This window comes from Canis lupus, chromosome 7, assembly GCF_048164855.1.
Source record: "Canis lupus baileyi chromosome 7, mCanLup2.hap1, whole genome shotgun sequence".
NCBI classification, from domain to species: domain Eukaryota; kingdom Metazoa; phylum Chordata; class Mammalia; order Carnivora; family Canidae; genus Canis; species Canis lupus.
Window position 1 is genome coordinate 71717033 of NC_132844.1, and position 27724 is coordinate 71744756.

Genomic DNA, 27724 nt, shown 5'->3' on the forward strand with positions numbered 1-27724 from the left:
TGTGAGCCCAGCCCTAAATTGGTTTGGGGGACTTTAAGTTTTTTAGTGATTCTGTAATTATGATCCAGGAAAGTTGAGTCAGGTCTGGTGACTCAATCTCATTTCCAAGTCTCCTCTAGGCCGACAACCTTGGGCTGTCCTGCAGACAGCTGGCTGGCACAAGGATAGCCCCCCCTCCCCCAGGCTCAATGGGAGGATGGAGATGGGGAGGGGAGCATGTCTCAGCCTGGGTCAGCCCCCAAGAACCCCAGGAATGGCTGGCTTGGGCTCTAAACAAATTTAACTTGTCATTAAGGTTCTGAGTAGGTCTCCAGGGGAGCATGGGGCTGACCTGGCTCAGGTGTCCCACTACAAGCTGACCAGGGATCCTAGCACCCACCTCTCTTCCGGTTGTCTCTCTGGAATGGGCCTCTTGCCCAGGCCAGAAACATCACCTAGAGCAATTGCAAACTGTAATCTAAAAAATAAGATTTTGGTCTCCTTTCCACTGCTGGTGGTGGTGTTGAATAGGGAAGCTGGGAAGGTGTTTGAGGAGTCGCTGAGAAGTTAGGCAGCAAGGGGCACCCTGGACTGGCATGGGGAGAGAGGGTTCTGGGAGCGTAGAATACGCTTTCTGGGAAGCAATGGTGTAGGGGATTTCAGCCAAGACCTAGGGCTGCCCTTCCCCCTCCTCCAGGAGGCTGCCTTCATGGCAGACAGCAGATAGATGCATGACAAAGGTGCCGTGATGGCCCTGTCCCGGGGCGGGGGGGGGGGGGGGGGCGGAGATGGCTGGGGAGGGGCCCCCTCCTGTTCTAATGCGCGTCTCTCCACCCCCACCTGGCCTCTTAATCTATCTGCCTTTTGGGCAGTTAGTGGCTTAGAGGTGAATGCAGTTAGATCTTTCAACAGACCTATGGAAAGGTATTGAAATCACGCATATAGTTAGTTGTCCAAAAAATTCAGAGATGGGCACATGAACAGGGCTGTGTTATACAGGTCAGAAGAAAAAAGAAAAACCGGCTCAAAAGCCTTCTAGATACTGAGGTACAGACAGCAGGGCACTTTCAGGAGGGCCCCACCAGGATGCCTAGCCCCTCAGAATGCAGACACTGAGCCACTCGCCCCAGCAAACAACCACAGATGGGCCCAGCTGAAGACAGGCCTCAAAGTCGGCAGAGGTCAGTGTCTCTAAGCTCAGGATTCTCACCTCTCAAGCTGTGGGGAACTTTGATCCCATCTCCCAATTTACTCTAGAGCCTCCATTTAAGGCAGGGTTGGGGAGCAGACATCCTCCTTCATAGACAGGATGCCCGAGAGCTATTCTCTTGCAAACAGAATCAAGTACTAAGCCAACAGTATGGGCCCCCAGGACTGTCAGGAAGGCCCAGGAAAATAGACCCTGGGCGGGAGAGTTTAGGGCAGGCTTCCTGCACCCCCTCCCCAAATCGCTCTCCACCTCTTCAGCTTCTTTCAACCAGCCCCACTAAACAAAGTGCATCCCTTGGCCTGGGGCTCTGGGGGAGGGGTGGATGAGGAGGCTGGACACCCCAGTCCTCCAGAGGAAGGGGAGCAGGATACCTAGGTCTCAATGGGGGGCCCCGTCTGAGGCTCAGGCTTTGAGGGGTTAGGGGGGTGGTGTTGCTGGAGTTCTTTTAGCTGCTTTGAGGGGGATTCTGTGGGGGGGATTGGGGCTGGGGGTTGGGGGGCAGGAAGCTGACCCCAGGGGAGCCATCCAGGCCCATTCAAGGGTTGAGCACTTGTTTAGGGCTCGAGCTGCCCCCTCTGGGGACTGGGATTGTCCAACCAAGGCCATTGTGCTGCCCCCTTCCCCCAGTGCCTTCCAAGCTTCTTTGAACCTGAACTCAGATACTTTTTTTCTGCCCAGCTCTCTCCTTTGGCTCTCCCCAGCCAGGGCCTAGGGCTAGAGGAGGAACAGCCAACAACAGGGCTAGATATTTGGGTCTCTGATGGGAGACGAGGAACCAACCCGGTGTGGGGGTCTCCTTGTGGGGGGCCTGGGGTGTAAATGTGTCCAAGTGCTCTGTCTGCACAAAGGTTAGAGAATGTGGGCCCAGTCAGTCCAGAGTCTGGGCCTTAGAAGGGGAAGTGGAGGCCAGTCCCTGGGTCTGGTAGGTACGGGGCTCTGGGGCAGAAGACTCGAGGCACAGAAGGGAGGCCTTGCCTGGCAGCCTGCCCTTGTGGATGGGGTGGAATTCAGCTGGCTGGGCAGAAGGCTACGGGGCATCTGTGGCTTTGGTGTCACGGAAGCTGGCCAGTAATTGGGATGGGAATGCCGAGGTGTGGGGCGGTTGGGAATGAGGGCTGTTAAGGAGTTGAGGGGTGGCTACAGTGGCTCCCCACGCAGGCACACTCCAGAGTGTTTAGGGGCTGAGAGGATGGCAGGGCCCAGTCAGGAGATGGTGCCAGAGTCTTTGGAGGGGGGTCCAGCACCTGGGCTCCTGAACAACAGGGAGGAGGTGTCCAGGCCACCCCACACGGCTCTGACCGGGCGCCTAGCTGGAGCGACCGACCACCGCCACCTTCAGGCCAGCGCCCTTGGCCTCAGTTTCTCCCACCCCCACCGCCCTGGTCCTCCACCCATCCAGGGGGCGGGGCCAGAGGTCAAGGCCAGTGGGTGGGATTGGGGAGGGAGAGAGGTGTTGAGCAGCCCTTAGGAGAGCCCTCATTTTTCCAGGCCCCCGGCTTGGGGCGCCTCTGTTCCCCATGGCGGGACACCTGGCTTCCGACTTGGCCTTCTCGCCCCCGCCGGGCGGTGGAGGCGACGGGCCGGGAGGGCCGGATCCCGGCTGGGGTGACCCCCGGGCCTGGCTGAGCTTCCCGGGGCCTCCGGGCGGGCCGGCCCTCGGGCCCGGGGTCGGACCTGGCGCCGAGGTGTGGGGGCTCCCCGCGTGCCCCCCGCCCTATGAGTTCTGCGGGGGGATGGCGTACTGTGGACCTCAGGTGGGAGTGGGGCTGCTGCCCCAAGGCGGCCTGGACACCTCCCAGCCGGAGGGCGAGCGGGGAGCCGGCCTGGAGGGCAGCTCCGAGGGGGCCTCCCCCGAGCCCTGCGCCGCCCCGCCCGGGGTCGTGAAGCCGGACAAGGAGAAGCTGGAGCAAAACCCCGAGGAGGCGAGTGAGCTGCAGCCGGGCTGGGGCGCCGGGTTGGGGGCGGCCGCGGGAGGCGGGGGCGGTGGCCTAGGCTCCTAGGCGCGGAGCCCGACAGGGGACCGGGCTGGGGCGGCCACCCGGGCAGAGAGGGGTGTGCGGCCTGAGAAGCCACAAGCAGAGCGCTGGGCAGCCCCGGGTCGGAAGCTGCCCCAGGCTGGCCTTGTCCCCCCACCCCCCTGCGCGTCTAGTAGCCCCTTCCCACTTCCAGGCCTGGCCTGACTGGGGTGGCATCACTCTGATGACCAGCCCAGTACCAGACCCAGCTTGGGGTTTGAGACCCTCTTCCCACCTTAACCCTTCTTGAAAATTTGATCCCTACGGGACTCAGGACCTTGGGCTTCGGGTTAAGTACGGCCTGAGGGTAAAAGCCGTGCTTATCCTAGGGTTATTGTTCCTGCAAGGGTAGGGTGTGACTGATTTCTGCCAGAAGCTCCTGTTTGGGCTCTGTGTGGAAGCGTGGGGCTGGGTTTACCTGCCGTCAAGTTTAGGGCTTGTCTTCCCTTGACCTCTGCCTTGGGGCCAGTGAGTCACCATTACGCAAGTGCACCCCCTGGCACCCCCTCGTAGAGAACTTTAACTGATATCGGCCTTAATTCCGTAAGTTGTAAATGAGACAAAAACTGAAGTGGTGGATGTCCCCGCCAGGCCATTCCCCAAACGTAGGGTCTGCTGAGGGCCTGAAAGACTTATGTGTACAGCCCTGGCCAAGGATTCTTCCTTTTTTAGAAGATTTTATTTATTTATTCATGAAAGACCTAGAGGCAGAGACCTGGGCAGAGGGAGAGGCAGGCTCCCTGTGGGGAGATTGTGATCCCAGGACCCCGGGATCACAATCTGAGCCAAAGGCAGACGCTCAACCACTGAGCCACCCAGGCGTCCCCCTGCCAAGGACTCTTAAGGATGTAGCTTCCAGCCCTCCAAAGAGACCAGTGTAAGCAATTAGAGATCAAGTACTAAGCCATTAGACCTCCCAGAAGGAGGTGCGAGCGCTTCAGCCAGCCGAGTCCTAGACTTCGTAGGAGGCGACTGGGCCTTGAATGATAATGGATGCCAATTGTGGTCCATTTCCTAAGTGCCTGGCTGTGTGCTCAGTGCCTACATCATTACCTCATTAACCGGCACAAAATCTCCCGGGGAGGCATTATTAGCCTGTTTCATGGGTCCTAACTACTAAATGATGAAGCTAGGATCTGAGCAGAAGTTACTGTATTTCAAATCCCCAAAGTAGGATTTGGACCTACTCCACTCCCCATCACCTAGCCATGATGGGGAGCGGAAGACATTTAAAGGTCTGAAGCATGAACTGAGTCGAAGTTGGCCTCTTTGAGCTTGATGGGATTGATCACCCTCGGAATACTTCTCAAAGCCTCCGGGAAGTCACAGAAGTTTTAGCTGCTCTACTGGTCCCTTTGGCCACCTGCCCTCATTGGAGTGCCTGTCCATCACCTTCTGCTCTACCTTAGTTTCCTCTCATCTACCTTCAAGCTCACATGCCTTGTAGACAGGACAACCACATTTTCTGTCTCCTGCTGGGATGGCGACATGAACTGCTCCACCCTATCTAACACCCAGTGGCTCAAGGCCCCAACCGGTCGTCCTCATTCCTTTCACATTCTACATCCCATCTTTTGGAAACTAAGCTATCTTTGCCTTGGAAATACACCCTGAAGCAATCACTACCGCCCTAGTCCCAGCCCCCCTGTCTATGGGGGGTGAGATGGGGTGGGATGCGGGAGGCAGGGGGGTGTTTACTGAAGTTGCCTCCTTAGTCTGATGTCAACATGTCAACTGAAGTGAACATTTCAAAATCAGATCATTTTACTCCACATCCATTCAGCAGCTCCCCGTTTCACGCACCACAGTATCCACAGAATCTACCCTACTCCCCCTTGGATTTCGTGAGCTCCTCTCATCCCTTCCCAGCCCTCAGCCTTTCACCCTGCACCACTCACCGCATGGGGTTGCTCGAGCATCACTTTCTTTTATTTAAAATTGTCCCCATGCCCATAATCTACCCTGCTGTACCTTTTCCCATAGTGCTTCTAACCTAGTAACATACTGGATAATTACTTGTCTCTCCATATTAGAATGGAAGCCCCTTGAGGCCAGGGCTTTCTGTCCAGTTGTGTAGCCACTGGTTTACAGAAAGAGCACTAAATCTGTTGAATTCATCAAGGAGAATGCCTGTATGTTGCAAAAAGATAGAGTAAAAATAAGGAATAGTTTGATTTTAAAAATGAGCACCAGCTGTCTACCTATCATTTAATTCACACCTTTTCAGAAATACATTTTGTTGTGTGTTTGTGTCTATGCATACCCTGTCCTACTGTGGAAGCACACTGGGGGAGAATATACTGAAATGACAATTAGAGACATGGTGCCCTTTACTTTGTCTAGTCTCAAAACCGCCTCAAGTTGGGGTCATACTCATAAAATCTTTTGTATTAGTGGGCTCACAGGCAGCAGCTCCCTTAATAACTGGATGGGTGTTTGCTCTCATGGAGGCCAGGGCCTGCCTTTCCGTCTGTGCATGCATGGAGCTCTGTGTGGACTGGATGCATTGTTTTCTGGGGTGAATGACGTTTGTAGATAGGTCATCACTAGATTTTTGGTGGATAATCTGGGTGCAGATACTCCATGGACCATTCCTTGAGGCCACAGTCAGGTTCTTGGGGTCCAGGTGGGAAGGGGGACGGACAAGTTACACACTTGTGTTCTTATGTATCCTCTGCCTTTTTTGGATGCAGTCCCAAGACATCAAAGCCCTGCAGAAAGACCTGGAGCAATTTGCCAAGCTCCTGAAGCAGAAGAGGATCACCCTAGGATATACTCAGGCGGATGTGGGGCTCACCCTGGGGGTTCTCTTTGGTGGGTCTCCCTCAGTATTGTCCTGACCCACAGTACACAGGGAACACACCTCTGGAAGAACAGGCCTGGGCTTGGGCTTTTCTTCCCACCAGGGGAGCAAGGGAAGGGTGTTTTGGGGGCAGGGGGCAGGGGCAGGCTTTACCTCCACACATGAAATAGGGTAGAGAGGGAGGGTAAAAAAAATACCTGGACCTTGAGCTCCCTGTGGGAAGAAGTAGAACCCTGGTGTGAGGTCTTGGGAGGGAAAAGATGGGGAGGCCCTGGGTCTTGGGGTCCGGAAGTTACTGCCTCCTGCCTTCCTGCCTCACCTTGTGTTTTTTTCAACTGGTCTCCCCAGGGAAGGTGTTCAGCCAAACGACCATCTGCCGTTTTGAGGCTCTGCAGCTCAGTTTCAAGAATATGTGTAAGCTGCGGCCCCTGCTGCAGAAGTGGGTGGAGGAAGCTGACAACAATGAAAATCTACAGGAGGTGAGGGTGGGGAGGGAGGCTCAGGGAACTGCCCCAGTCTCTTAGCCCAGTTTTCAATGCTTCTGTCCCTGGTTTGTCACTTTCCTTCTTGGGGGCAGTAATCCTCAGTGGGATGGAATAGAATTCCTTGGTTCTGTTGGGAAAGGGGTCCAGAACTGCCTTGTCTAGACCCACATTTCCAGGATTCTATTTCATACCATCTGTTGCTGGTGACCCATCTAGTCAGTGGGGACCCTTAGCAACGAGCTCTGGACTCACTACCCTCATGGTGCTCAAGAGATCCAAAGCCTGCCATTCCATTTTCTCCTCCCTTGCCACTCACTCCCTATCTCCCCAGATATGCAAAGCAGAGACCCTCGTGCAGGCCCGAAAGAGAAAGCGAACAAGTATTGAGAACCGAGTGAGAGGCAACCTGGAGAACATGTTCCTGCAGTGCCCGAAGCCCACCCTGCAGCAGATCAGCCACATTGCCCAGCAGCTCGGCCTTGAGAAGGATGTGAGTGCCTTGTCCCTGTGTCCTCCAGTCTCCTCCCCTGTCACCACCTCCCTGTCCCTAGCTCTGCCTCTTGCCCTCCAACAGCTCTAGACCTGTTGGCTTTGGGTCAAATGACTAAGCAAAGCCAGCCCCATTTCCCTGAGCTTCAGATCAAGTGTCACTGTACCTCGTGTCTTCCATCCCAGGTGGTCCGAGTGTGGTTCTGCAATCGTCGGCAGAAGGGCAAACGATCAAGCAGTGACTATTCGCAACGAGAGGATTTTGAGGCTGCTGGGTCCCCTTTCTCAGGGGCACCAGTATCCTTTCCTCTGGCGCCAGGGCCCCATTTTGGTACCCCAGGCTATGGGGGCCCTCACTTCACTACGCTCTACTCCTCAGTCCCTCTCCCTGAGGGTGAAGGCTTTCCCTCTGTGTCTGTCACCACTCTGGGCTCTCCCATGCATTCAAATTGAGGTGCTGGCCCTTCCCAGGAATGGGGGCCAGAGGAAGAAGGAGCGCTAGGGAAGGAGAACCTGGGGTTTGTAGCAGGGCTTTGGGATTAAGTTCTTCATTCACTAAGAAAGGATCTGGGAACACAAAGGGTGTAGAGGCAGGGAGTTTCGGGGAGGGGGGTGGCCGGTTGGAGGAAAGGTGAAGTTCAAGGATGCTCTTGTTTTTAATCCCCACATCACTTATCACTTTCTTAAATAAAGAAGCCTGGGACACAGTAAGTAGATACTTTTGTCTTTGGTTTGTCCTCCTGTGGTTACTGAAGAGGGGTTGGGGATACCCAATAGTTAGATATAAATGGCTCTTAGATCCCACCTGAAACCAAGGTGCCATTCAAACTGCTTAGCCACAGGGTGTCCGAGGGAGAGCCGGTATTGGAACCCACTTACTTGGAGAGTGCCCCTATAAGTGAACTAGTTCTTCAGAGCCTGGGGAAATCTGAGTGGAATGCCTTATTTTTACTTTATTTTAGAGAGAGTGGGGATGGGGGTGGACAGGAGAGAAGCAGCCTGGAGACTCCTGGGACTCCATCCCAGGACCCTGAGATCACACAACCTGAGCTGAAATCAAGAGTCAAGCACTCACCTGACTGAGCCACCCAGGCATCCCTGGCATGCCTTATTTTTATAGCTCATTGCCTATTAGGACCTGGCTTTTTGCTTTCCTCTCTCTACTCTGGAAGTGTTCTTAGTGTTTTTATACTAAGGAATGATCTTTAGATACCTTTTTTCTGCTATTGCCCCAACTAGAAACTCCATCTTTGTTTTGTTGTATGCTTTGTTTTGTTTTAATTTTTTAAAATTTTATTTATTTATGATAGTCCCACAGAGAGAGAGAGAGAGAGAGAGATGCAGAGACATAGGCAGAGGGAGAAGCAGGCTCCATGCACCAGGAGCCTGATGTGGGATTCGATCCCGGGTCTCCAGGATCGCGCCCTGGGCCAAAGGCTGGCACTAAACCGCTGCGCCACCCAGGGATCCCCTATTATATGCTTTGTTAATACCAAAGTCCATTTGGTTTCCACTTGAGGTTTTGGCCTAGTCTGTCCATGAGCAACTCCCCAAACCCCCATGTTTTTGTCCTGGCTCTGCCATTACTTAATTGGGGCTCTTGCCTGGAGCTGTTCTCTTGATGTGGGAAAAAACCAACCAAACCTTGGGCTGATTTAAGTAGGGATAGAAGGAAATGGACAAAGATTGCTAATAGGTCAACATAAAGCTTTCCTAGTAAGAGCTACACCATTGACAATATGTTGGCTTGGCTAACTGTAGATGGGTTAGGCTCATTCATGCTGAATAAAGTGAGTATCTGCTCTACCTGGTGTACCAGGTTTTCTCTCTTCTATCATAGTACTGGTGAAATTTGTAAAGGTTCCACCATCCTCAAGAACTTGACCAAATTTCATCTACTTTAAGACAGTGGATCTGCTTTTCTTTTAAACATTTTATTTATTCATAGAGACGGGGGGGGGGGGGGGGCAGAGACACAGGCAGAGGGAGAAGCAGGCTCCATGCAGGGAGCCTGATGTGGGAATGTGGGACTCGATCCCGGATCTCTAGGATCACGCCCTGGACTGGAGGCAGTCCTAAACCCGCTGAGCCACAAGGGCTTCCCTGTTTTTCCTTTAAAATAGGAACCTTAGGTACCTCTTCTCCATTCTCCCACCTCCAGCCCATTCTATTTCAAGTGAGCAGGTTCACATTTCTCTGTGCTTTGCTCATCTCTTCCCCTAAGAGTCAGTTAGTTGGGATCCCTGGGTGGCGCAGCGGTTTGGCGCCTGCCTTTGGCCCAGGGAGCGATCCTGGAGACCCAGGATCGAATCCCACATCAGGCTCCCGGTGCATGGAGCCTGCTTCTCCCTCTGCCTATGTCTCTGCCTCTCTCTCTCTCTCTCTTTCTCTGTGACTATTGTAAAAAAAAAAAAAAAGAGAGTCAGTTAGTTTTCCAGACCATACCATTCTTTCAAGAACTGGAAAGCCAGGAGTGTCAGACCTAGAAAAAGAATAAATGAAAAAAAAAAAAAAAAAAAGAATAAATGTCTAGGATTGAATGAAGTTGCTTATTTATTTGGAAATAGAAGCAAAGCTCTGAAAAGCCAGTTCAAGATCATGGTCTGTGTCAGTGGTTTACCCACAACGTAAAAGCTTTGAGGTCATGTCTTGGGTTTTCCCAGTATGCCTTAGTGATGCCATCCAAGAACATTAAGCGCTTGTTTGTTCCAAGTCTGCCCAGGGATTGCCTCTGCAATTGACGGGTGCTCTGACCAGACACTCTAGTGCCTCTGACGACAAGGACCTACCTACAGCTTGTAATGGAATTTCCAGCTTGCAACTTCCGGAGGCAACAATATCTTTGGCAGGAAACCATCCTTTCTGTCACCTTGGCCATGAGGGCCTCTTCCAGCCTTGAATCAGTGTCCATAGCAATGGGCACGATCCCCTGTAGTCATTCCCTCCCAGGGAGGCAAGGGAAGATGGGAGCATTTCTTAGGATCCATCGGTGCTCCACTGTCTACCCCTAGCCTGGAGGTGCTGGCTCCCTGTCCTCTGGTACCCCGGTGATGGGCCTTAAGTCTGGATGCCTACATGACACCCTGGGCACCGGAAGTCAGCCTCCCTGGCAGCCTGGATGCTGTAGCCAACACAGGCCACATGGAACCAGACATCACAACCGTCGCACTGAACCCAGGCAACTGTTTCTTCTTGGGGTAGGTAGCAACAAGTGGCTGCACAGGGCTCCCCGCCCCCAGCTGCAGGGGGAGCCCTGGGAGTGCTCACTGGGTGCTTCCAAGGGCATCCACGTCGATTGCTGAAGAAAGTGACACAGAAAATCAGGGTCACTAGAAACCTGTAGTAGCCTAGAACTTTCCCCTGGGTAATCCTAGAGGGAACTTAGATAGACTCACTGGACCAGTGGTGAACCTCAACAGTAGAGCTAACCCAGGTCTTGCCAATTCAACATCTGTTCCACCTCTGTCCACCTCCTATTCCCATCCCCATTCCTATCCCCAGAGCAGAAGGCCACCTTCCAGCCTAGGGCACTAAAAAAGAATAAAAAAGGAATTAAAATTGAGAAAGTTCTCTCCACTTACCCAGCAAGTGTCTGTGGGGTTGTCTCTACACGGAGTTTCTTTCTGGGCTCCATAAAGACTGGGGGAGCCTCAGGAATCTCTCCCTCATCATCCAGCTCTGCCAACACTCGGTGAGCTGATTTCCTCCGATTTCTTGGGGGTGGGTCAGAAGGGGTACTCCCCACCTCCCTAGGAGGAGTGGGAACAGGCAGTTTCTGTGGCCCACCCCCACTCCGGGAAAAGGTGAGGGGAAGGGGTCTGAGCTTGCTGAGACTACCGATGGAATTGAGGATCAACGTGGCTTTCGGGGAAGGGGAAAGGGTGCTGAGGGGGCGCTTTGGGGCCCCTTGTGGGGGCAGCATAGGCTGGAAGCCAGTCCCAGTTCCCTCTTCACCACTAGACCTCGGGATGGTAATGGCCGCAAAATCTTGAGGTTTGACTCGGACTTGTTGAAACATGAAGTAGAACTCTGAAGGGCTGGTTCCTGGGGGCCCTTCAGGGCCAAAAGTCACAAGGTCTCCATCACTCAACTCCAGCCTGTGACCCCTTGGGAGTCGGACATTATTGACCAGAGTCCCTGTTGATGGCAGGGCACCAGACAGATACAGAGAATGACAAAAACAGAAATGACCAGAGTCAGGAGAGGAGAAATCTGGCCTCCTTCGCTTTTCTGGGGAACATGAGGGAGGAGAACATGACACTTGTCATCAACTTCTCAACACCTGAAGTCCCTCAGCAGGTGACACCAGATATTAAGCTCCTAGTGAGTTGAGAACAAGTTTATTTTTTATGCCGTCCCACAAGGCATATGGAAGGAATGGACTCCTTCCCTCACTCTGCTGAGGTGCCATCCTCAGACATGTTTCTCACCCAGCTCTAACACAAAAACAGTTAATGGCATACCATGGACTGTCTGGGTTGAGATCTTGGCTCTATCTTACCAGCTATGTCACCTGAAAATTAAGCTATGCTTAATGTTTGTTGTCTGTAAAATGGGGACTGTATTAGTGTTCACCGACATTCGATGCGCTTAGAACAGTACCTGGTGCCCACAGTAAGCACTAAATGAATGTTGGCTCCCAGAGTTAACCTAATCTCCACAACACTCCTGAAACCGACCTTACAAAGCCTTCCTTACATTATACCTATGAGGAACTCGAGACCCAGAGACGTGAAGGGACAGCAGCAAAGCCCAGGCCTTCTGAGGTTGACTACAAATGCCTGCCAGTCAAGGAGCAAGACCTATGCCCTGATCATTAAAACATAATCCAACATATAACCGCCTTCAGACAAAAACAAGGTGCCTCAACAAATTTGGAAACTGAGTCATCTGAGTTTGGCTCCCAAGGCCCCAGATCATCCCCACTATGATACTTCCCTGATGATGGCAGGCCCTGCATCTACCTCCCAGCCCCTGTTTAGATGCTTCCAGCTAGGCAGCGACCATTGGGGGCCAGTCCCACAGAGAGCTTCTGACACTGCACACCTTGAGTGGGAAGATGCAGGTCAAGACAACTGTCCATCCAATCTGATAGGGCGTTTGGGAGGCAGGCAGGGTCCCTGTGAAGCCCCTTGATCATTCCGGCCCAGAACTGCAATTGCCCAGGTGCAAGGCTGCCCTGCTTGCTGCTCACCTTGGCTGCTATGGTCCTCCAGGCTGACCCTCCAGTCATCACCCCGGCGCTCAGCGTGCAGCTCCGCATGGACTCCAGAGATGAGGCCAGGCTCCCTCTGGGGCTGCAGGGCCACATCACACAGGTCGGCCCTACAGCCCAAGCGATAAGTGCAGCCAGCCCCGTTAGGGGGGTGGAAGGTGTAGAGATCACCACCCCTGCCTCCTCCTATGCGCAGGAGCTGGAAGCAGGGCAGCATGGGTGGTGCCCTCTCTGCACCACCTGTTCCACTTCAGGAGTCTATCACCTGTCCCACACCAGAGCCATGCACGCTGCCCTAAGTTCACTTTCTGTCTGATGCAAATTTGAGCTGTGCTTTGTGCTTTTTTTCAACTTTGAGCACAGGCTTGAATTTGTACCAGGGATCAGTGGTAAAACTCAGAGGAGAACCCAGGCCTGAGTAGTGCAACTTCAGAGTGCAGGGCGCCTAGGCACGGGATACAAACAAAACTGTCAAGCAGCTTTGCAACCGAAGAATTCGGGGAAGGTCCCAGTGCAGCGCAGAGAGGAACACGTCCTGTGGCACCTTGGTGGAGCCGGATCCTCAGGCTGCCCCAGGTATTCAGGAGACTCAATCTGTGCAAGGCAACAACACATTAGGCGCCTCCCAGGGAAATGCAGTCTGTAGATGGGTGTATGGGATTCCTGCTCTGTACCACACTACCTTGTCACCTCTGTAATTTGTAGAAAAGAAGCTTCCTATCAGACTTGCTTATCCAAATCGAGTAACCGTCCTGCTCGCCCGCGCCGCCTCGCCCTTCAGGCCAATCCCTCTCACAACCAGTTCCCTTTAACCCCAGCGGGAGGCGAATCCACTGTCCCCCAACAGACAGTGAAGACGGTCCCTCGGTTCTCCAGCAAAGCGAAGCTAAGCCCCGGCTTCCCGGCTTCTCCGGGCGCGGCGCAAAGGGGAAGGGGCTCCCGCGGTCAGGCAGGGCCGCCCCAGGCCTTCCCTCCCGTGCCCGGCCTGGTGCCCACCTACCGCGAGCAGCCTCCACGTGCCGTCCCCCGCAGGCAGTGCCCGAGCTCGCGCGCGGCCGCGGGGTGACAGCGGGGAGGCCGGGGGGGGGGGGGCGTGGCCTCCGCGCGCGGGCAGCGCCTGGCCCGCCTTCCGAGTTCCCGGGCCCGAGCTCGGAGCGACGAGCCCCCACCGGCCCTCCTGGTTGGCCGCTTCCGTTGCCCCCCGCCGCTCCATTGGCCGGCGCTCTGGAGAGCTCCGATTTCCCGCCTTCCGCCTCTCCTGATTAGTTCTCCTGTTTTCCCGGGTTCCCGGAGTTGGGAGGGGCCGCGGGCGCGCGGAGGCGTCCCCCACGGCCTGGGGCCTGGGGCCTGGGGCCTGGCTTTAGACCCCACTGCGCCTGCGTGCCCTTCCCCTCCCCCCTCCCCCGGCGGCCCGCCGAGCCGCCCGCTCTGCGCAGGCGCGGTGGCCGCGCCCGGGGCGAGGGCCGGGGTGGTGGCTGGAGGGCGGAGGGCGGAGGGCCTCGCGCTCGGTAAGGGGCGTTCGGGAAGAGTCGGTTGGGGGGCGGGAAGGGGCCGACAGGGGGTTCGGGGTGGGCTCAGGGGTCCATAGGGGAAGAGGGGCACAGGGACCAGGGGAAGGAGCAGATGAAGTGGTCCCAACGGCCTTAGAGCCCCGGGTCCAGCAGGGGAAGGCTCGGGTATCGGGGGAGACGCGGGAGTGGAAAGAGCTGGGAGCCTGCAGGCGTGCAGTTGGGAGGGGATGCGGCCGTGAGGGACTAGAGTAACGCTTTCAGGAAGGAGCAGATGAGGCTGTAGGGAGGGTGATAGGAATCCCAGGCAGGGGAGACTAGGTGCGTTCTGGTGGGAGGGTAGGGAGACCTTGAAAAGACCTCTCGTGTTCTGGACCCCGGAGAGAGGACGGTAGGCGGCAGGAATGGCAGCTGAGGGCATAGAAGAGGGAAACTGAGGACAGCGGCCGGAAGGCTCTGGATGAGATGTCAGGAAATTGTTTTTTCGGCCAAGGGGTCTAGGCTGCCTGTTCCCAGGGGACCTGGGGAGGTGTCCTGCCCTACATGTGGCCACATTCATCTGGGCCCAGGCCTTGGGCCAGTGCTTTAATAGGGAAGGACCCAGGAGTCATGGCTTGGTGGTGTCTGGATGGGCTTCCAGAAGGCCTTGCTGAGCCATGGAGAAAACTCTGGAGATTGGGCTCACAGCCCCTGCACTGCGTACCTCCTTTCTCACCTCCGACAAGGAAAGGCAGAGGCCGTAGAAACTTAAAGAAGAGGGTAAAGGCTTCCCAGAATTCTAAAAGTAGGAGTAAAGTCTAAGAGCTTCCTCTCAGCCTGCCTTAATTACCTCCATCTCATGGTTATTGCCATAGTTCTTCTATCAGGAACCAGGTTGGGTCAAGCAAGTGATCTTCGGGTATTTCCTACTTCTCTTGAGAAGTTACTAAAGGATTATGACTTTTGTTATTGTAGGGGCTTTCTCTTTGGAAGGTGGCCTGAAAATTGAACTGGGGTGTCCTTGTTTCTCCTATTGTCCAGGGAAACATAGATGGCTGGACACAGAATCTAGAGACTTCAGATAATGTGGAGATGTTTCAACCTTCAGGTCAGTGGGCCCAGGCAAGGGGACTGGTGATTGCCTTTCCTTAGAAAACTGACCATCTGTGTCCTTGTGATTCCTCAGGTTCCACTGGGTTGATTCCCCCATCCCACTTCCAAGCTCATCCCCTTCCAACTGTACCAAGAATGGCTCCCACCTGGGTTTCAGACATTCCCCTGGTCCAAACCTCAGCCCATCAAGATGTCTCAGAGAGGCGGCCAGACAACCAGAGACCTCAAGTGATCACGTGGGAACAGGATGTTTCTGGCAATGGGCAGGAGCCGGGGCGGAGAGGCAGGTAGGGATTCATTGTTGCTCTTTTCTTGGGCTTGCTTGCCAGTGACCCCTTTTCACTGAAATAGATTCCTTACCCTGTTTCAGCCCTTAGTTCCCTAATTTGTGCATTTTTGCATAAGCAACTCCTGGAGCTTAAGGATAAAGGATAAGGCATAAAGGATAAGGCAATGTGCTCGATGCTACAGATGGGGATAATGAAAATGAATGAGATCCTGATAGCAATGATTTAAAAGCCCTAAGGGAAGAGGTAGTAGGGTGAGAGAAAGAAGTACAAACCAGGAGTATAGGCTGTACTGTGGTAGCGTGGATTCTGATGGAGGACTTGCCTTTAGAGCTGACCGTGCTATTTGCCAATGTTTTTCTATAAAAATTGTGATTCTTACTCTTGATGTTTCGTCATGTGTCTCTTCTCAAATGTACTGGAATGTCATTCTGCCATTTTGCTCTAGAGTGGGGCTGCAGATGGGTCTGCCTTGGACCCCGTCCAAGAGAAAGGAGCATGATGATGAAAAGGGGAGAGCCCCAGAGTGGGTGTCAGGAGACAGAGACTCTGATGCTAGTTTGGCTACCAACTAGGGTCCTTTGGCCAGTTAATATCTCTAGGCTGTAGGGACGCCTGGGTGGCTCAGTGGTTAAGTGTCTGCCTTTGGCTCGGGGCATGATCCTGGAGTCCCAGGATCGAGTCCCACATCAGGCTCCCTGCATGGAGCCTGCTTCTTCTGCCTGTGTCTCTACATCTGTCTCTCCGTGTCTCTCATGAATAAATAAAATCTTAAAAAAAAAAAAATATCTCTAGGCTGTAGATCCCCACCATTTTAAAAGAAAAATCCTGTGGTTCTGGGCCTCAGTGGAGGAGGTGTGTCAAGATCCATGTTATCGTAAGCTCGTTTAAACTTTACAAGACACCAGTGGACTATGTAACTTATTAATGTGCTGTCGACTCCTGGATACAGGATAGATACAGGATATCTAACACTCAATAAAGGCTTTTAATTAGTGCCTGGTCTCACTGTATTGATACTAGAAGCCATGATGACCTGTCTTTCTCTGAAACTTCCTCCAACTTTTCCTTACCCTTAAATCAGAATTCAGAAGTCTCTGGGTGTCTTCCAATCTCTATTTCAGAATGTGGGGCCTAATGATGTGCGTGTTTGATGCATCTGCCTGTATGTAGCTCAAAAGAGATCATGTTCCGTGAACTCAAGTAGCCTTTAGGTCCTGTGAGTGCCACTAGTGAGCCTAATATGCTTAGGACTGCCATGATAAATGACAGTGATGATGCAAATGCAGAGATTCCCCTGGCCCACCTTCATCCTCCCTCCCCCTATCTCCTCATACAGTAGCAGAAGGATCCTCCTCCTCTCTCTGTTTGTGACCTCCACCACCCTCCCAGCACCAGACAGGTCTCACCTGTGCTAACCTCTTTGAAGGTCTGTGGAGATAGAGGGGTCACAGGCCCTGAGCCAGCAGGCTGAGCTGATCTCTCGGCAGCTGCAAGAGCTGCGGCGGCTTGAGGAGGAGGTCCGAGTCCTGCGGGAGACCTCATTGCAGCAGAAGATGAAGCTGGAGGCCCAGGCCATGGAGCTGGAGGCTCTGGCACGGGCGGAGAAGGCTGGTCGGGCTGAGGCTGAGGGCCTGCGTGCTGCCTTGGCTGGGGCTGAGGTTGTCCGAAAGAACCTGGAAGAAGGGAGCCAGCGGGAACTGGAAGAGATTAAGAGGCTGCACCAGGAGCAGGTGAATATGGGGGTGAGAAGGGTTCAGTTCCTGCTGGAGGAACTGGCCAGAAGCTTCCTAGCAAAGAGCAAGTTTCACAGAAAAGTCCCCATGACCAGTGGAGTAATAAGATGTCTGGGGAAGGTGAAAGACGAATTTGGGTGTTTTGGTCTTTGTTCAGTAGGAAGTACTTTGTGTTCCTGCTTCACTCAGGATACCCACTTCATGTGGGAGCATTGTAGGGGTGGTGAGGAGGGTGGGAGAGGTCTCCTGAGGTGGACTGGGGAAAGGAGAGGACTCATTCAGCAAGCATTTCTCAGTGCTACCTTTTGCCATCTGAGATCTGTGTGGGGACTCTGGGGTGGGCAAATCAGCCTGAGTCCTTGTGGGTGGAGCTGACACCCAACTGGGGGACTTGCACATTCAACACCTTATGTAATCCTAATTAATTAATTGCAATTGGGAGAAATGCCAGGAAGGAGAAGGACAGGAAGCCCTAATGTGGACAAGGGCATTAGGGGAGACCATCCTAACCAGTTGACATGTTAAGAAGTGAAACCATAAAGATACTGGAAGAAAACATGGGTGAATTCCTTTTTTTTTTTTTTTTTTAAAGATTTTCTTTTTTTAAGTAATCTCTACACCCAAAATGACCCTGAGATCAGGAGTTGCATGCTCTATCTACTGACTGAGCCAGTCTGGTACCCCTGGTGAATTCCTTTATAACAGATTGGTGAAGGCTTTTCTACCTATGAGTTAAAATCCAGTCATTAAAGGAAAGATGGATACATTGGCTTTATAATTTTAAAATTAAGGATGTGTGGCGCAGCTGAAGGGACAGGTCACTTGACACACCCTCTCACTTGACTCTCTCCCTGTTCATCCCCCCCCAACTCCTGCCTCCTTACACAACGGATGGTACTTACCCACCAAAGATCTCTTGAAGAGTTACCCTATGTACCGGGAAAATAGTCCTGAACAAACACAATGACACAGTAAAAATGACAAAGTAAAATTAAAGAACAGATGATAAAAAATATTTACAGTTCATATCGTGAAAAAGGCTAATATCCCTAACATATACTCTGTGCCTAGAAGTTGATAAGGGAAAGGTAGCAATCTAGCCAGAAAATGGACACAGCAGGTAGTTTAAAAAAAAAAATGGCCTTTAGGTTTATGAAAGATGCATCTTGATAAGTTGTCATTTGAGCTGAATAGGAGTTGGCTGGTGAGCTGGCGACACTTGGCAGCCTGTGGGGCATAAGGAGGCCAGAGGGTCAAGGGGTATGAGTGTAGAAGAGGGGGGGTGCCCTGGATGGTGTACGCACGGGGAGTCCTTGGGGCCTGTTCAGAACTTTGTACTTTACCTTGAGAGCAGTGAGCTCTGTTTTTGTTATTTTAAGATTTTATTTATTCATGAGAGACACAGAGAGGCAGACACAGGCAGAGGGAGAAGCAGGCTCCATGCAAGGGAGCCTGATGTGGGACTCGATCCCGGGACTGAGCCAAAGGCAGCTGCTCAACCGCGGAGCCACCCAGGTGCCCTGATGAAAAATTTTTAAATAGACACTGTCTGTGTCTCTGCCTCTCTCTGTGTGTCTTGTGAATAAATAAATAATCTTAGGGGATCCCTGGGTGGCGCAGCGGTTTAGCGCCTGCCTTTGGCCCAGGGTGTGATCCTGGAGCCCCGGGATCAAGTCCCATGTCGGGCTCCCAGTGCATGGAGCCTGCTTCTCCCTCTGCCTGTGTCTCTGCCTCTCTCTCTCTCTCTATCTCTCTCTGTGTGTGACTATCATAAATAAATAAAAGTTTAAAAAATAAATAAATAAAGATTTAAATAAATAAATAAATAATCTTAAAAAATTTTTTTTCATCTATTTGATAGAGAATGAATGGGGGGAGGGGAATACAGAGTGGGACAAGGAGACTCCCCACTGAGCACGGGGCCTGTCTCTAGCCCCAATATCATGACCGGAGTCAAAGTCTGACGCTTAACCAACTGAGCCACGCATGCGGCCCCTGCCCCAGAAGGCTTCTGAAGACTGGTCAGGAGTTTGTTGGTATTGTGCAGGCCAGAGAGGAGGGTGGCTTGCTAAGGTTGGAGACAGAAGTGAAGATACATTTAGTGGAGAGAGACCTGGCAGGGACCGCTGACAGAATGGCAGGTGGACGGAGGACAGTGGGGCACCAGGGACTGTCTCCATTTTGCCACGTTGTTTTCTAAGGTTATGGAAGGTGGGATTGCAAGGACAGGGTCTGAGCGGGAGTGGATTCAGAAAGTCCAGATGTGGGAGTGAGCTGGCCCCTCTGTGCCCTCTCTTCTCTCCACAGCTCTTGTCCTTGACACAGGCACACCAGGAGGCTCTTTCCAGTTTGACCAGCAAAGCTGAGGGCTTGGAGAAATCTCTGAATAGTCTGGAAACTAGGAGGGCAGGGGAAGCCAAGGAGCTGGCTGTGGCCCAGAGAGAGGCCGAGTTGCTACAGAAGCAGCTGAGGTAAAGTGGGGGTGGGCAGCAAATGGGATCCGGCAGGTGGGTGGATGTGGCGGGTCTCCAGGGTGCCTCACTGATGGCTGCCCGGTTCCCATCCCAACCCCAGCAAGACCGAAGAAGACTTAGAGGCACAAGTGACCTTGGTTGAGAATTTAAGGAGATATGTGGGGGAGCAAGTCCCTCCTGAGGTCCACAGCCAGACCTGGGAATCGGAGCGACAGGAGCTTCTAGAAACAGTGCAAGTGAGAGAGTGCGCCTCTGTGTGGGCTGGAGGTGGGGTGAGAAGGCTCAGGGATCAGATCCTGGGAGATGGGTGGCCCCTGAAAGCAGTTGCTGACAAGGGGTGGCATCAGGCTTGAGGGCCTGCAGAGCAGCCGCTCCCTCCTTTGCGCTTCCTCCTGCAGCACTTGCGGGAGGACCGGGATGGCCTGCACACCACGGCGGAGCTGCTGCAGGTGCGGGTGCAGAGCCTCATGCACATTCTTGCCATGCAGGAGGAGGAGCTGACCAGGAAGGTAGGCCCCTTGCCTCCAGCAACTCCCCGAGGGTGGGAAGAGTTGCCGTGCTGCCAGAACCTTCTGGGACCTTCTCTTCAGTGAAGCCCTCTTCTTGCTGTGGCTCTTGTGGCTTGGGTGGGACAAAGAAAACAAAAAAACAAAGCCTGGGCGCACTTCTGGCCCTTCCTCCAACGCAGGTCCAGCCTGCAGACTCCCTGGAGCCCGAGTTCAGCAGGAAGTGCCAGGCCCTGCTGAAGCGCTGGCGGGAGAAGGTGTTTGCCCTCATGGTGCAGCTGAAGGCCCAAGAGCTGGAGCACAGAGGATGTGTGGCGCAGCTGAAGGGACAGGTCACTTGACACACCCTCTCACTTGACTCTCTCTCCCTGTTCGTCCCCCCACCAACTCCTGGCTCCTTACACAAGGGATGGTACTTACCCACCAAAGATCTCTTGAAGAGTTACCCTATGTACCGGGAACATAGTCCTGAACAAACACTAGTGCTGGCACGGAGCTTACGTTGGGCAGCAGGGACAGCAGGCCAGCAGACAGATGATGTCAAGTGATTATGGTGTGCGCTAAAGAAAAGTGTAAAAGCGTGACAGAAAGAGACCCCAGGGTGGGCGTGCTTTAGGCAGGATGGTCAGGAATGGCTTTTTTAAGGAGGTGACAAAGTCCAAACATGGGTGGCATGGGCTGAGGTGGTGCATCCTTGTTGGTATGTCACAGTGTGGTTCCTCAAGGTGTGGGCATGTGGAACATGCTTCTGGAAGGAAACCTGGACTCAGACTCCATCTCAGGAACCCAAGCTTGTCTCCCTGCATGATGTTCTTTCAGAGACTTTGACACCAGCCCCTCCATTCCCAGTGCCCCCCTCCAGCTTTCTGCCCTAGCTGTGCCCCGTCTTGCCTCCTCCCCACCCTGCCCAGGTGGCAGAGCTCCAGGAGGGAGCTGTGGCTCAGAGCCAGGAGCAGGCCATCCTGCAGCGCTCCCTACAGGACAAAGCCGCAGAGGTGGAGGTGGAGCGGATGAGCACCAAGGTAGTGGCTGAGCCAGGCCGAGGCTGGGTGGGGTCGGGCGTGCCTCACCACTGCCCCCCACGAGCCCTGGGGAGGGGACCCCTGTCTTCACTGCCTCCTTCCCAGGCCCTGCAGCTAGAGCTCAGCCGTGCTCAGGAGGCCCAGCGCCGGAGGCAGCAGCACACAGCCACAGCCGAGGAGCAGCTGAGGCTTGTGGCCAATTTTGTCAGCAGGTATATGGGATGGAGGATAGGCGGAGTAGCATTTTTGCTTCCCTGGTTTCCTGGGTAGCCGGAAGTTTAGGAGCTTAGGCAAGAGGGGCTGGAAAGCTGGCAATTGGGGGATGCAGGGCTAGAGGTACCCAGCCCTTTACTGTAAAAGTCCCTGTGTTTGTTTTTCCCTGGGGCGACCTGCTCCACACTCAGGAGGGTCGCTTGTTACAACTCCCATGCATGTTTGGTTGGAGGTGAGACCGTGCTTCCTCCTATAGTGCCGCTCACTGGGAGGTTCTCCACCTTCAGAGCTGTTGGAAGATGCAGAGTGTGGATACACCAAGTTTAATGTATTTATTTTAAAGCTGTACACCTCCTGGCTTACTAGATAGTCTGTGACATGTATGCCAATTTCCTCCTTAATCATTTGCAAGCCAGTGCCTCTCATACCAACTTCCTAGGTGTGTCCTTCTCAACTCCTGTTTTACAACCTGTAGGAGGGCCTCTAAGCGGAACGCATGCTTCTTTGTGCTGGTGACAGCCCCTTGTCAGCTTTGGACTTGGGAATACTGAGGTGGGCCCCCATAGGCCTCCTGGCACGGTGCCCGCTTGTCATCCGCACTCTGAATGTTGACTGTTACCACGAGGCTGTTCTGGGTGGATAACAGAAGAATTACTGGTGTAGAAAATTGTGAGGCTGGCTAGGTCCTTGTCCACCATCACTTTCTGTTGGGTTTGTACCTTGAGGATTAATTTCACTTTAAAATAATCATGAAAAATTTCCACTTCTCATGGACTTAGACTTATAATGAACCACCCAGATTCACCTCATCGTGCATGCCTCCTGTTCCCAGGAGAATGGGAAGGTTGCACTGTGCACAGGGCTTTACTTTGGCACCAGGACATCACTGAAATGGTCCTTGCCAATGACTGATTGCCAGAAAGTTCGTGAGGCTTAAAACAACCCACACTCAGATTGTTAATCATGTTTGTTTGTCTATCTCTAGATGGTCTGGAAACTTCATCAGGAAATTGCTTTAATAAGAGCCACAGGAGGTGTTGGAGGTTTTTGAATAATGGGTTTCTGCTGTGCTGCAAGGGATACAACCTTTATCATCAGCCTTTATCATCTATGTGTTTTTCAGTCAATACAGACTTGGACTCTCCTGGAGAGTTCTGCCCTTGCCTTGGCCCTGCTCAGTTTTCATGAGCCTTTGCTGTACCGCTTGGGGCACGGCCAGCCCATAATGCTCATGGGTCTGGCCTTCACTAGTGTCAGGGAATTGTGAGGGTAGCTTTGATCTGTAATGCATATTAGTGACCAAAACATAGGTTATGAGAAATAAACTCTGCAGGTTGCTTGGAAAGATAAAAGATACATAGGCGATACCTTCTTGGAAACTGTGTGCCTTGTTCTTTAGGGAAAATGTACCTAAGTTCATATACCCACACATGGCGTACAGTGCCAGGAGGTTTCCAAAACCAGGAGACATGTCCAGGGACTGCAGGCAAAAAAAGTCCAAATGAGCTAGAGATGATCCATCCTTATGGTGTCAGCCCCCATAGAGTTGTTTGTACTGATGTGTACTGAACTCTGTGTGTTATGGGCTCTGGGTCAGGATGAGGTGTGTGACCCTATGAAGCTCGTTCTTGTTTTTACCACAGGGCTCTTATTAAAGATACTGATTGATAGGACCCAGAGGAGAAGCTTGCTGTAGGTTTTGGGACCAAGCAAAGCCATGTGGTCCTTAGGAGCAATGGGATCATTTTTATCTAACAGACACTAAAGGGTGTGAGCGCTCAGGCTTTCCTCATTGGCCGAGGCCGAGGGGCTCAGATGCGACTGGTGGGACAGAGTTGGTGCCCCAGCCCTCGGCCTCAGCTTCTCTTTTCCCTGCTATGGTTTTCCCTGCCTGTTCCCTGCATATTCAGCAGTATAGGATAGAAGGAGTTGTTCCTACGAGTCACATCAGGTCCTTCAGGGGATGAGTGGGGTGGAAGGGTCAGTGATGTGTGCCTTCTCCAGCTTTCAGACCTGGCTCCAGAGCACCATGGCTGAAGTGGAAGGGGCTGCAGCCCGGCTGCCCTGCCTCAGCAGCCGAGTCAGCTATGCCGTCCGCAGGGTCCACACGATTCGGGGTGGGTAGGGCAACTGCCAGACACGCTGTACTCCTGCCCCTGCCTTCCCCAGCTCTTGCCTCCCACATTTGACCTCATGCCTTCTTGTCACCAGACCATGCATCCCTTCCCCTTTCCCTCCTCAAGCTCCTCTCCGTTGCTCTCTGCCTTTTCTCCCCCAGGCCTGATGGCTCGAAAACTGGCCCTTGCTCAGCTGCGCCAGGAGAGGTGAAGCCTGGGGCACTGCGGTGGATGGGAGGGGGTTAAGGTGGTGTCTGCTGGGACCCCAGACAGTGAGGACTGAAGGGGATGGGGGCTTAGGGATCAGGCTAGGTGACTGCCCCTGACTCTTTCCCTTCCCTGCTGCAGCTGCCCCCCAGCCCCGCCAGCCACACACATGAGCCTTGAGTTGGAGCAGCTGCGGGAAGAACGGAACCGCCTGGATGCAGAGCTGCAGCTGAGTGCCCACATCATCCAGCAGGAGGTGGGCCGGGCCCGGGAGCAAGGTACGCTTGGTCCTGGCGTTACAGAGCTGGAGCAGGGGCCAGAGTTGGGTGTGTTGGGGAGGGAGGAGTGGAGTCTGGCCACGGAGAGACCTTTGAGTGCCATCTCTTCCCAGGGGAGGCGGAGCGGCAGCAGCTGAGTGAGGTCGCCCAGCAGCTAGAGCAGGAGCTGCAACGCACCCAGGAGTCCCTGGCTAGTGTGGGGCTGCAGCTGGAGGCTGCTCGCCAGGGCCAGCAGGAGAGCACAGAGGAGGCTGCCAATCTCCGGCAGGAACTGACCCAGCAGCAGGAGCTCTATGGGCAAGGTGTGCAGGATGCGGAGTCTGTTTACCACGGAGGGCTGTGAGGAACGGAGAAGCAAAGCTTCCTCTGACACATCCCATCTGCACCCCCGCCCACCCTCCCCCCCCCCCCCCCCCCCAGCTCTGCAAGAGAAGGTGGCTGAAGTGGAAACCAGGCTGCGGGAACAGCTCTTAGAAACAGAGAGGAGACTGAATGAGGCTCGGAGGGAGCATGGCAAGGCAGGTGAGATTTGCTTGGGTGGCTGTGGTCGTCCGGGGAGAAGGCAGTGTTGGACATAAGGGTTTTTTGTTTTGTTTTTTTAAGATTTATTTATTTGTTCATGAGAGACAGGCAGAGAGAGAAGCAGGCTCCCCACTGGGAGCCTGATGTGGGACTCAATTCCGGATCCTGGGATCACGCCCTGAGCCAAAGGCAGGTGCCCAACTGCTGAGTCACCCAGGTGTCCAAGGATCTTAAAGCTGTTTTTGAAGTATGCAAATAATGAAGTTACCAAGAAATGGCACAAATACATTCTGAGGCGGTGAACACACTCCTTCAGCCAGCACACATAGGAGCACCAGCAGGTGGCCAGCCCTAGTGCCCCCTGAGCCCTGCCCAGCCACCCCCCTCCACAAGGCCACGGCCATCCCAACCTCACACCAACCATTACCCCCAACTTTTTTCTTTTTCTTTTCCTTTTCCTTTTCCTTTTTCTTTTTCTTTTTTCTTTTTTCTTTTTTCTTTTTTCTTTTTCTTTCTTTTTTTTTTTTTTGCCTTAAAGCAATAGAAAATTGTTCTCTTACAGTACTGGAAGCTAGAAGTCTGAAGTCAAGATGCTGGCCAGGGTTGGTGCCTACTAGAGGTTCTGAGAGTCTATTTTATGATTCTCTCCTGCATTCTCATGGTTGCTGGCAATCAGTGGCATCCCTGGTTTGTTGGCACATCATTCTTTTGTGTGTCCATCTTTACATGATGTTCTGTGCTGCACGTGTCCGTCTCCCAACTTTTTTAAAAAAGATTTTGTTTTTGAGTAATCTTTACAACCAGCATGGGGTTCAAACTTACCTAAGATCAAGAATCATGTACTCTACCGACTGACCCAGCCAGAGGCTTCCCCCCAATGTCATAATAGGGAAAAGTTCAAATACCTAGCCAAATTACAAGACTCATGCAGTGCCCACTTGTGTACTTCCTCTAACTAGATGCAACAGCTATTCATCTATTTTTTGTTAAAGATTTTTTTTAAAGATTTTATTTATTTATGAGGGACATAGAGAAGCAGAGACACAGGCAGAGGGAGAAGCAGGCTTCCTGCAGGGAGCCGGATATGGGACTTGATCCTGGGACCCCAGGATCATGCCCTGAGCCAAAGGCAGGCACTCAACAGCTGAGCCACCCAGGCGTCCCTAACCTCAGTGTCATTGGCACACATTAAGAAGACATTGATTGCACCAAATTGAATATTCAGTACACATTCAGATTCTCCCTAAATGAGTCCAGGAAGGTTCAGGGATGGGGTTGTGGAGCATCAGCCACTGTGCCCAGCATGCAGAAGACATAGCCCCCCAGTGTTCTGCCCACAATTCCAGCTGTTCTCATGGTGCCTCACTACCTCTGGGTTGCCCCACACCTGTGCCCTCTGTACCCTGGCTTCCACTAGTGGTCTCCCTGCGCCAGATGCAGCGCAAAGCCACCTGGGAGAAGGAGCGGAACCAGGAGCTCAGGCGCCTGCAAGATGAGGCCCGGAAGGAGGAGGGGCTGCGGCTGACCCAGCGCCTGCAGGAGCTAGAGAGGGACAAGAACGTTATGCTGGTAGGGGGTCAGAGACTGGGCCCTGGAGCTGCCTGGGGAGTAGAGGCCTCATTGGGGAGGGGTGGCTCTGCCCGGGCTAGGTGGCATTTGACCCTCTCCTTCCCAGGCCACCTTGCAGCAGGAGGGTCTCCTCTCCCGTTACAAGCAGCAGCGACTATTGGCAGTTCTTCCTTCCCTCCTGGATAAGGGAAAGTCTGTGGAGTCCAGCCCCAGGGACCCAGGGTCTTCAGCAGCTGTGCCTCTGGCAGCACCCACCACCAGGGAGTCCATAAAAGGTAATGGTCTAGATAGGAAGGGATGGATGGATGTACAGGACTTAAGGAATCTCTCCTCCAGGTGCTCTTAATGGTGTGAGCATTTTTCTCCATGACCTTTGGAGGCCCACAGCCCCTCATCCATGCCCACCTTGGGCCAGAGAACACCCTCCCTCATAACCCTCCCATCTGATGGCAGTCCTGTTCTCTGCAACCGGAGCTGCAACAGCCTTGTCTGTCTGGCTGCTATCCCTGGGGGTCTTCTTTCCTAGGATCCCTCTCTGTCCTGCTCAGTGATCTGCAGGGCCTGAGTGAGGCCATTTCCAAAGAGGAAGCTATTTCTCAAGGAGGCAACCCGAACTGTCCTGCTCCAGTGTGTGGCTGAACAGCTGGGGACTCTGCCTCTGGGGGCTCAGGGTGAACAGCTGGGGACTCTGCCTCTGGGGGCTCAGGGTGGGGGGCCGGCCAGCTGCCCTCGTGGATACCAGCCACCAGGATGTCTGAATGCTGTGGCTCAATAAAGGTGATTACAGTGTGCCATGTTTTCTCTGGGACTGAGAGGGAATTCCCCTGCAGCCATCTCCATCCACCCGGAAAATGCGAGAGGTGGTCCCCAGCTGTTTTCTCTAGGTAGTGCCTTTCTCAAAACCCCTTCCCCAGGCTGCTTGAGAAGTTTCTGGCAAGCCCCAGGTTTTCTTTTTCTCAACTTTTGTTTTAAAACTCTACTTCTGGAAGAAGACCACTGCCCAGAGTGAGGAATATAAAACATCGCTCATTTGCTCAGAGTCAGGCAGTGTCCTCGCTCAGGGGCCATAGTGGTGGGCTTGCTGAGTGGGTCCCTGCTGCCGAGGCACTGCTGTCCCGGTGGTAGAGACAGATGATGGACAGGTACCTAAGTGAACGGACGGGCGTCCTTGGGAAGAGAAAAGACATACAAGGTGATAGAACCTGACCAGGGAGGGGCCACCCGATGCTGCCTCCCTGAGGAGGGGCTGTGTGGAGGACCTGCCTGAGGTGGGGAAGCAAGCAGCGGCGTTGGCTGGAGTCCTGCAGATGGCAGGCTAGCATGGAGGGGGACCTGGTGGGGTGCGGGTTTTATTCCAGGTCAGTAAAAAGCCCTTGGAGTACTTGTAGCAGGGATGCAACCACATGATTAGGCTGACTTCTTTTTTTTAAAGATTTTGTTTATTTATGAGAGAGAGAGAGGCAGAGACACAGGCAGGGGGAGAAGCAGGCTCCATGCAAGGAACCAGATGTGGGACTTGACCCCAGAATCATGCCCTGGGCCAAAGGCAGGCTCTAAACCACTGAGCTACCCAGGGATCCCTAGGCTGACATTCTTTTTTTTTTTTTAAAGATTTTATTTATTTATTCATGAGAGAGACACACACACAGAGGCAGAGACACAGGCAGAGGGAGAAGCAGGCTCCATGCATGGAGCCTCCATGCATGGAGCCTGATGTGGGACTTGATCCCGGGACTCCAGGATCACACACTGGGCCAAAGGCAAGCACTAAACCGCTGAGCCACCCAGGGATCCCCTAGGCTGACATTCTTAAGAGCTAGGTAGGCTGGCTGTGGAAGTTGGGGTTTGGGTTGGGGAGGGAAGAAGAGGGGGTGGGGAGACCAGTTAGCAGGGTAACTGAGGAGGCCTGGAGAGATGGGCTCCTGAGCTGGGCTTGGGGCAGGGTTGGGGGAAGGAGCAAAATGAAGGCTTCAAAGTGAGCCACAGAGGGACAGTGG

At 53.4% G+C, this 27724-nt stretch overlaps 3 protein-coding genes across 18 annotated transcripts; 2 read left to right on the top strand and 1 right to left on the bottom strand.

Annotated features, from left to right (window-relative positions):
- The first annotated feature begins 2670 nt into the window (after positions 1–2670).
- Positions 2671–7695, top strand: POU5F1 (POU class 5 homeobox 1). Its single transcript, XM_072831607.1, has 5 exons — positions 2671–3111; positions 5898–6018; positions 6356–6486; positions 6824–6982; positions 7168–7695. Exons 1-5 carry the CDS (start codon positions 2707–2709, stop codon positions 7432–7434), a joined length of 1083 nt encoding a protein of 360 aa, XP_072687708.1. The 5' UTR covers positions 2671–2706; the 3' UTR covers positions 7435–7695.
- Positions 7696–9516: 1821 nt separating this feature from the next.
- Positions 9517–13567, bottom strand: TCF19 (transcription factor 19). Of its 2 annotated transcripts, none has more exons than XM_072833797.1 (4): positions 13197–13567; positions 12176–12278; positions 10563–11118; positions 9517–10279 (listed from the first exon to the last, which is right to left on the bottom strand). In XM_072833797.1, exons 1-4 carry the CDS (start codon positions 13407–13409, stop codon positions 10039–10041), a joined length of 1113 nt encoding a protein of 370 aa, XP_072689898.1. In that variant the 5' UTR covers positions 13410–13567; the 3' UTR covers positions 9517–10038. The 2 variants fall into 2 exon arrangements, with proteins under 2 accessions (XP_072689898.1, XP_072689899.1); XM_072833798.1 differs by having other exon boundaries at positions 12176–12790; positions 13197–13566.
- Positions 13568–13619: 52 nt separating this feature from the next.
- CCHCR1 (coiled-coil alpha-helical rod protein 1) lies at positions 13620–26516 on the top strand. Of its 15 annotated transcripts, none has more exons than XM_072833790.1 (18): positions 13620–13704; positions 14659–14791; positions 14870–15083; positions 16513–16816; positions 19127–19290; positions 19394–19529; positions 19692–19802; positions 19982–20131; positions 20711–20821; positions 20927–21033; positions 23039–23151; positions 23313–23358; positions 23500–23636; positions 23750–23938; positions 24057–24158; positions 25576–25727; positions 25834–26002; positions 26254–26516. In XM_072833790.1, the coding sequence occupies exons 2-18, from the start codon at positions 14776–14778 to the stop codon at positions 26364–26366; spliced, it is 2334 nt and encodes a 777-aa protein (XP_072689891.1). In that variant the 5' UTR covers positions 13620–13704; positions 14659–14775; the 3' UTR covers positions 26367–26516. The 15 variants fall into 15 exon arrangements, 13 of the variants coding, with proteins under 13 accessions (XP_072689891.1, XP_072689890.1, XP_072689895.1 ...); XM_072833789.1 differs by having other exon boundaries at positions 14725–14791; XM_072833794.1 differs by having other exon boundaries at positions 13645–13704; positions 14725–14791; positions 14954–15083.
- Positions 26517–27724: the final 1208 nt, after the last annotated feature.

What these genes read in the sequence shown, in the direction of transcription:
- TCF19 (XM_072833797.1), bottom strand. Translation starts at nt 13,409, where the DNA reads ATGGAGCGGCGGGGGGCAACGGAAGCGGCCAACCAGGAGGGCCGGTGG. An exon ending in GCACGTGGAGGCTGCTCGCG is followed by an intron (nt 12,279 to 13,196) that starts GTAGGTGGGCAC and finishes GTGGCCCTGCAG; the next exon opens with CCCCAGAGGGAGCCTGGCCT. An exon ending in ACCCCACAGACACTTGCTGG is followed by an intron (nt 10,280 to 10,562) that starts GTAAGTGGAGAG and finishes CACTTTCTTCAG; the next exon opens with CAATCGACGTGGATGCCCTT.
- CCHCR1 (XM_072833783.1), top strand. Translation starts at nt 14,248, where the DNA reads ATGTGGCCACATTCATCTGGGCCCAGGCCTTGGGCCAGTGCTTTAATA. An exon ending in AGGAGGAGCTGACCAGGAAG is followed by an intron (nt 19,803 to 19,981) that starts GTAGGCCCCTTG and finishes CCTCCAACGCAG; the next exon opens with GTCCAGCCTGCAGACTCCCT. An exon ending in GCTCAGCTGCGCCAGGAGAG is followed by an intron (nt 23,359 to 23,499) that starts GTGAAGCCTGGG and finishes TCCCTGCTGCAG; the next exon opens with CTGCCCCCCAGCCCCGCCAG.
- POU5F1 (XM_072831607.1), top strand. Translation starts at nt 2,707, where the DNA reads ATGGCGGGACACCTGGCTTCCGACTTGGCCTTCTCGCCCCCGCCGGGC. An exon ending in CACCCTGGGGGTTCTCTTTG is followed by an intron (nt 6,019 to 6,355) that starts GTGGGTCTCCCT and finishes TGGTCTCCCCAG; the next exon opens with GGAAGGTGTTCAGCCAAACG. An exon ending in ACAATGAAAATCTACAGGAG is followed by an intron (nt 6,487 to 6,823) that starts GTGAGGGTGGGG and finishes CTATCTCCCCAG; the next exon opens with ATATGCAAAGCAGAGACCCT.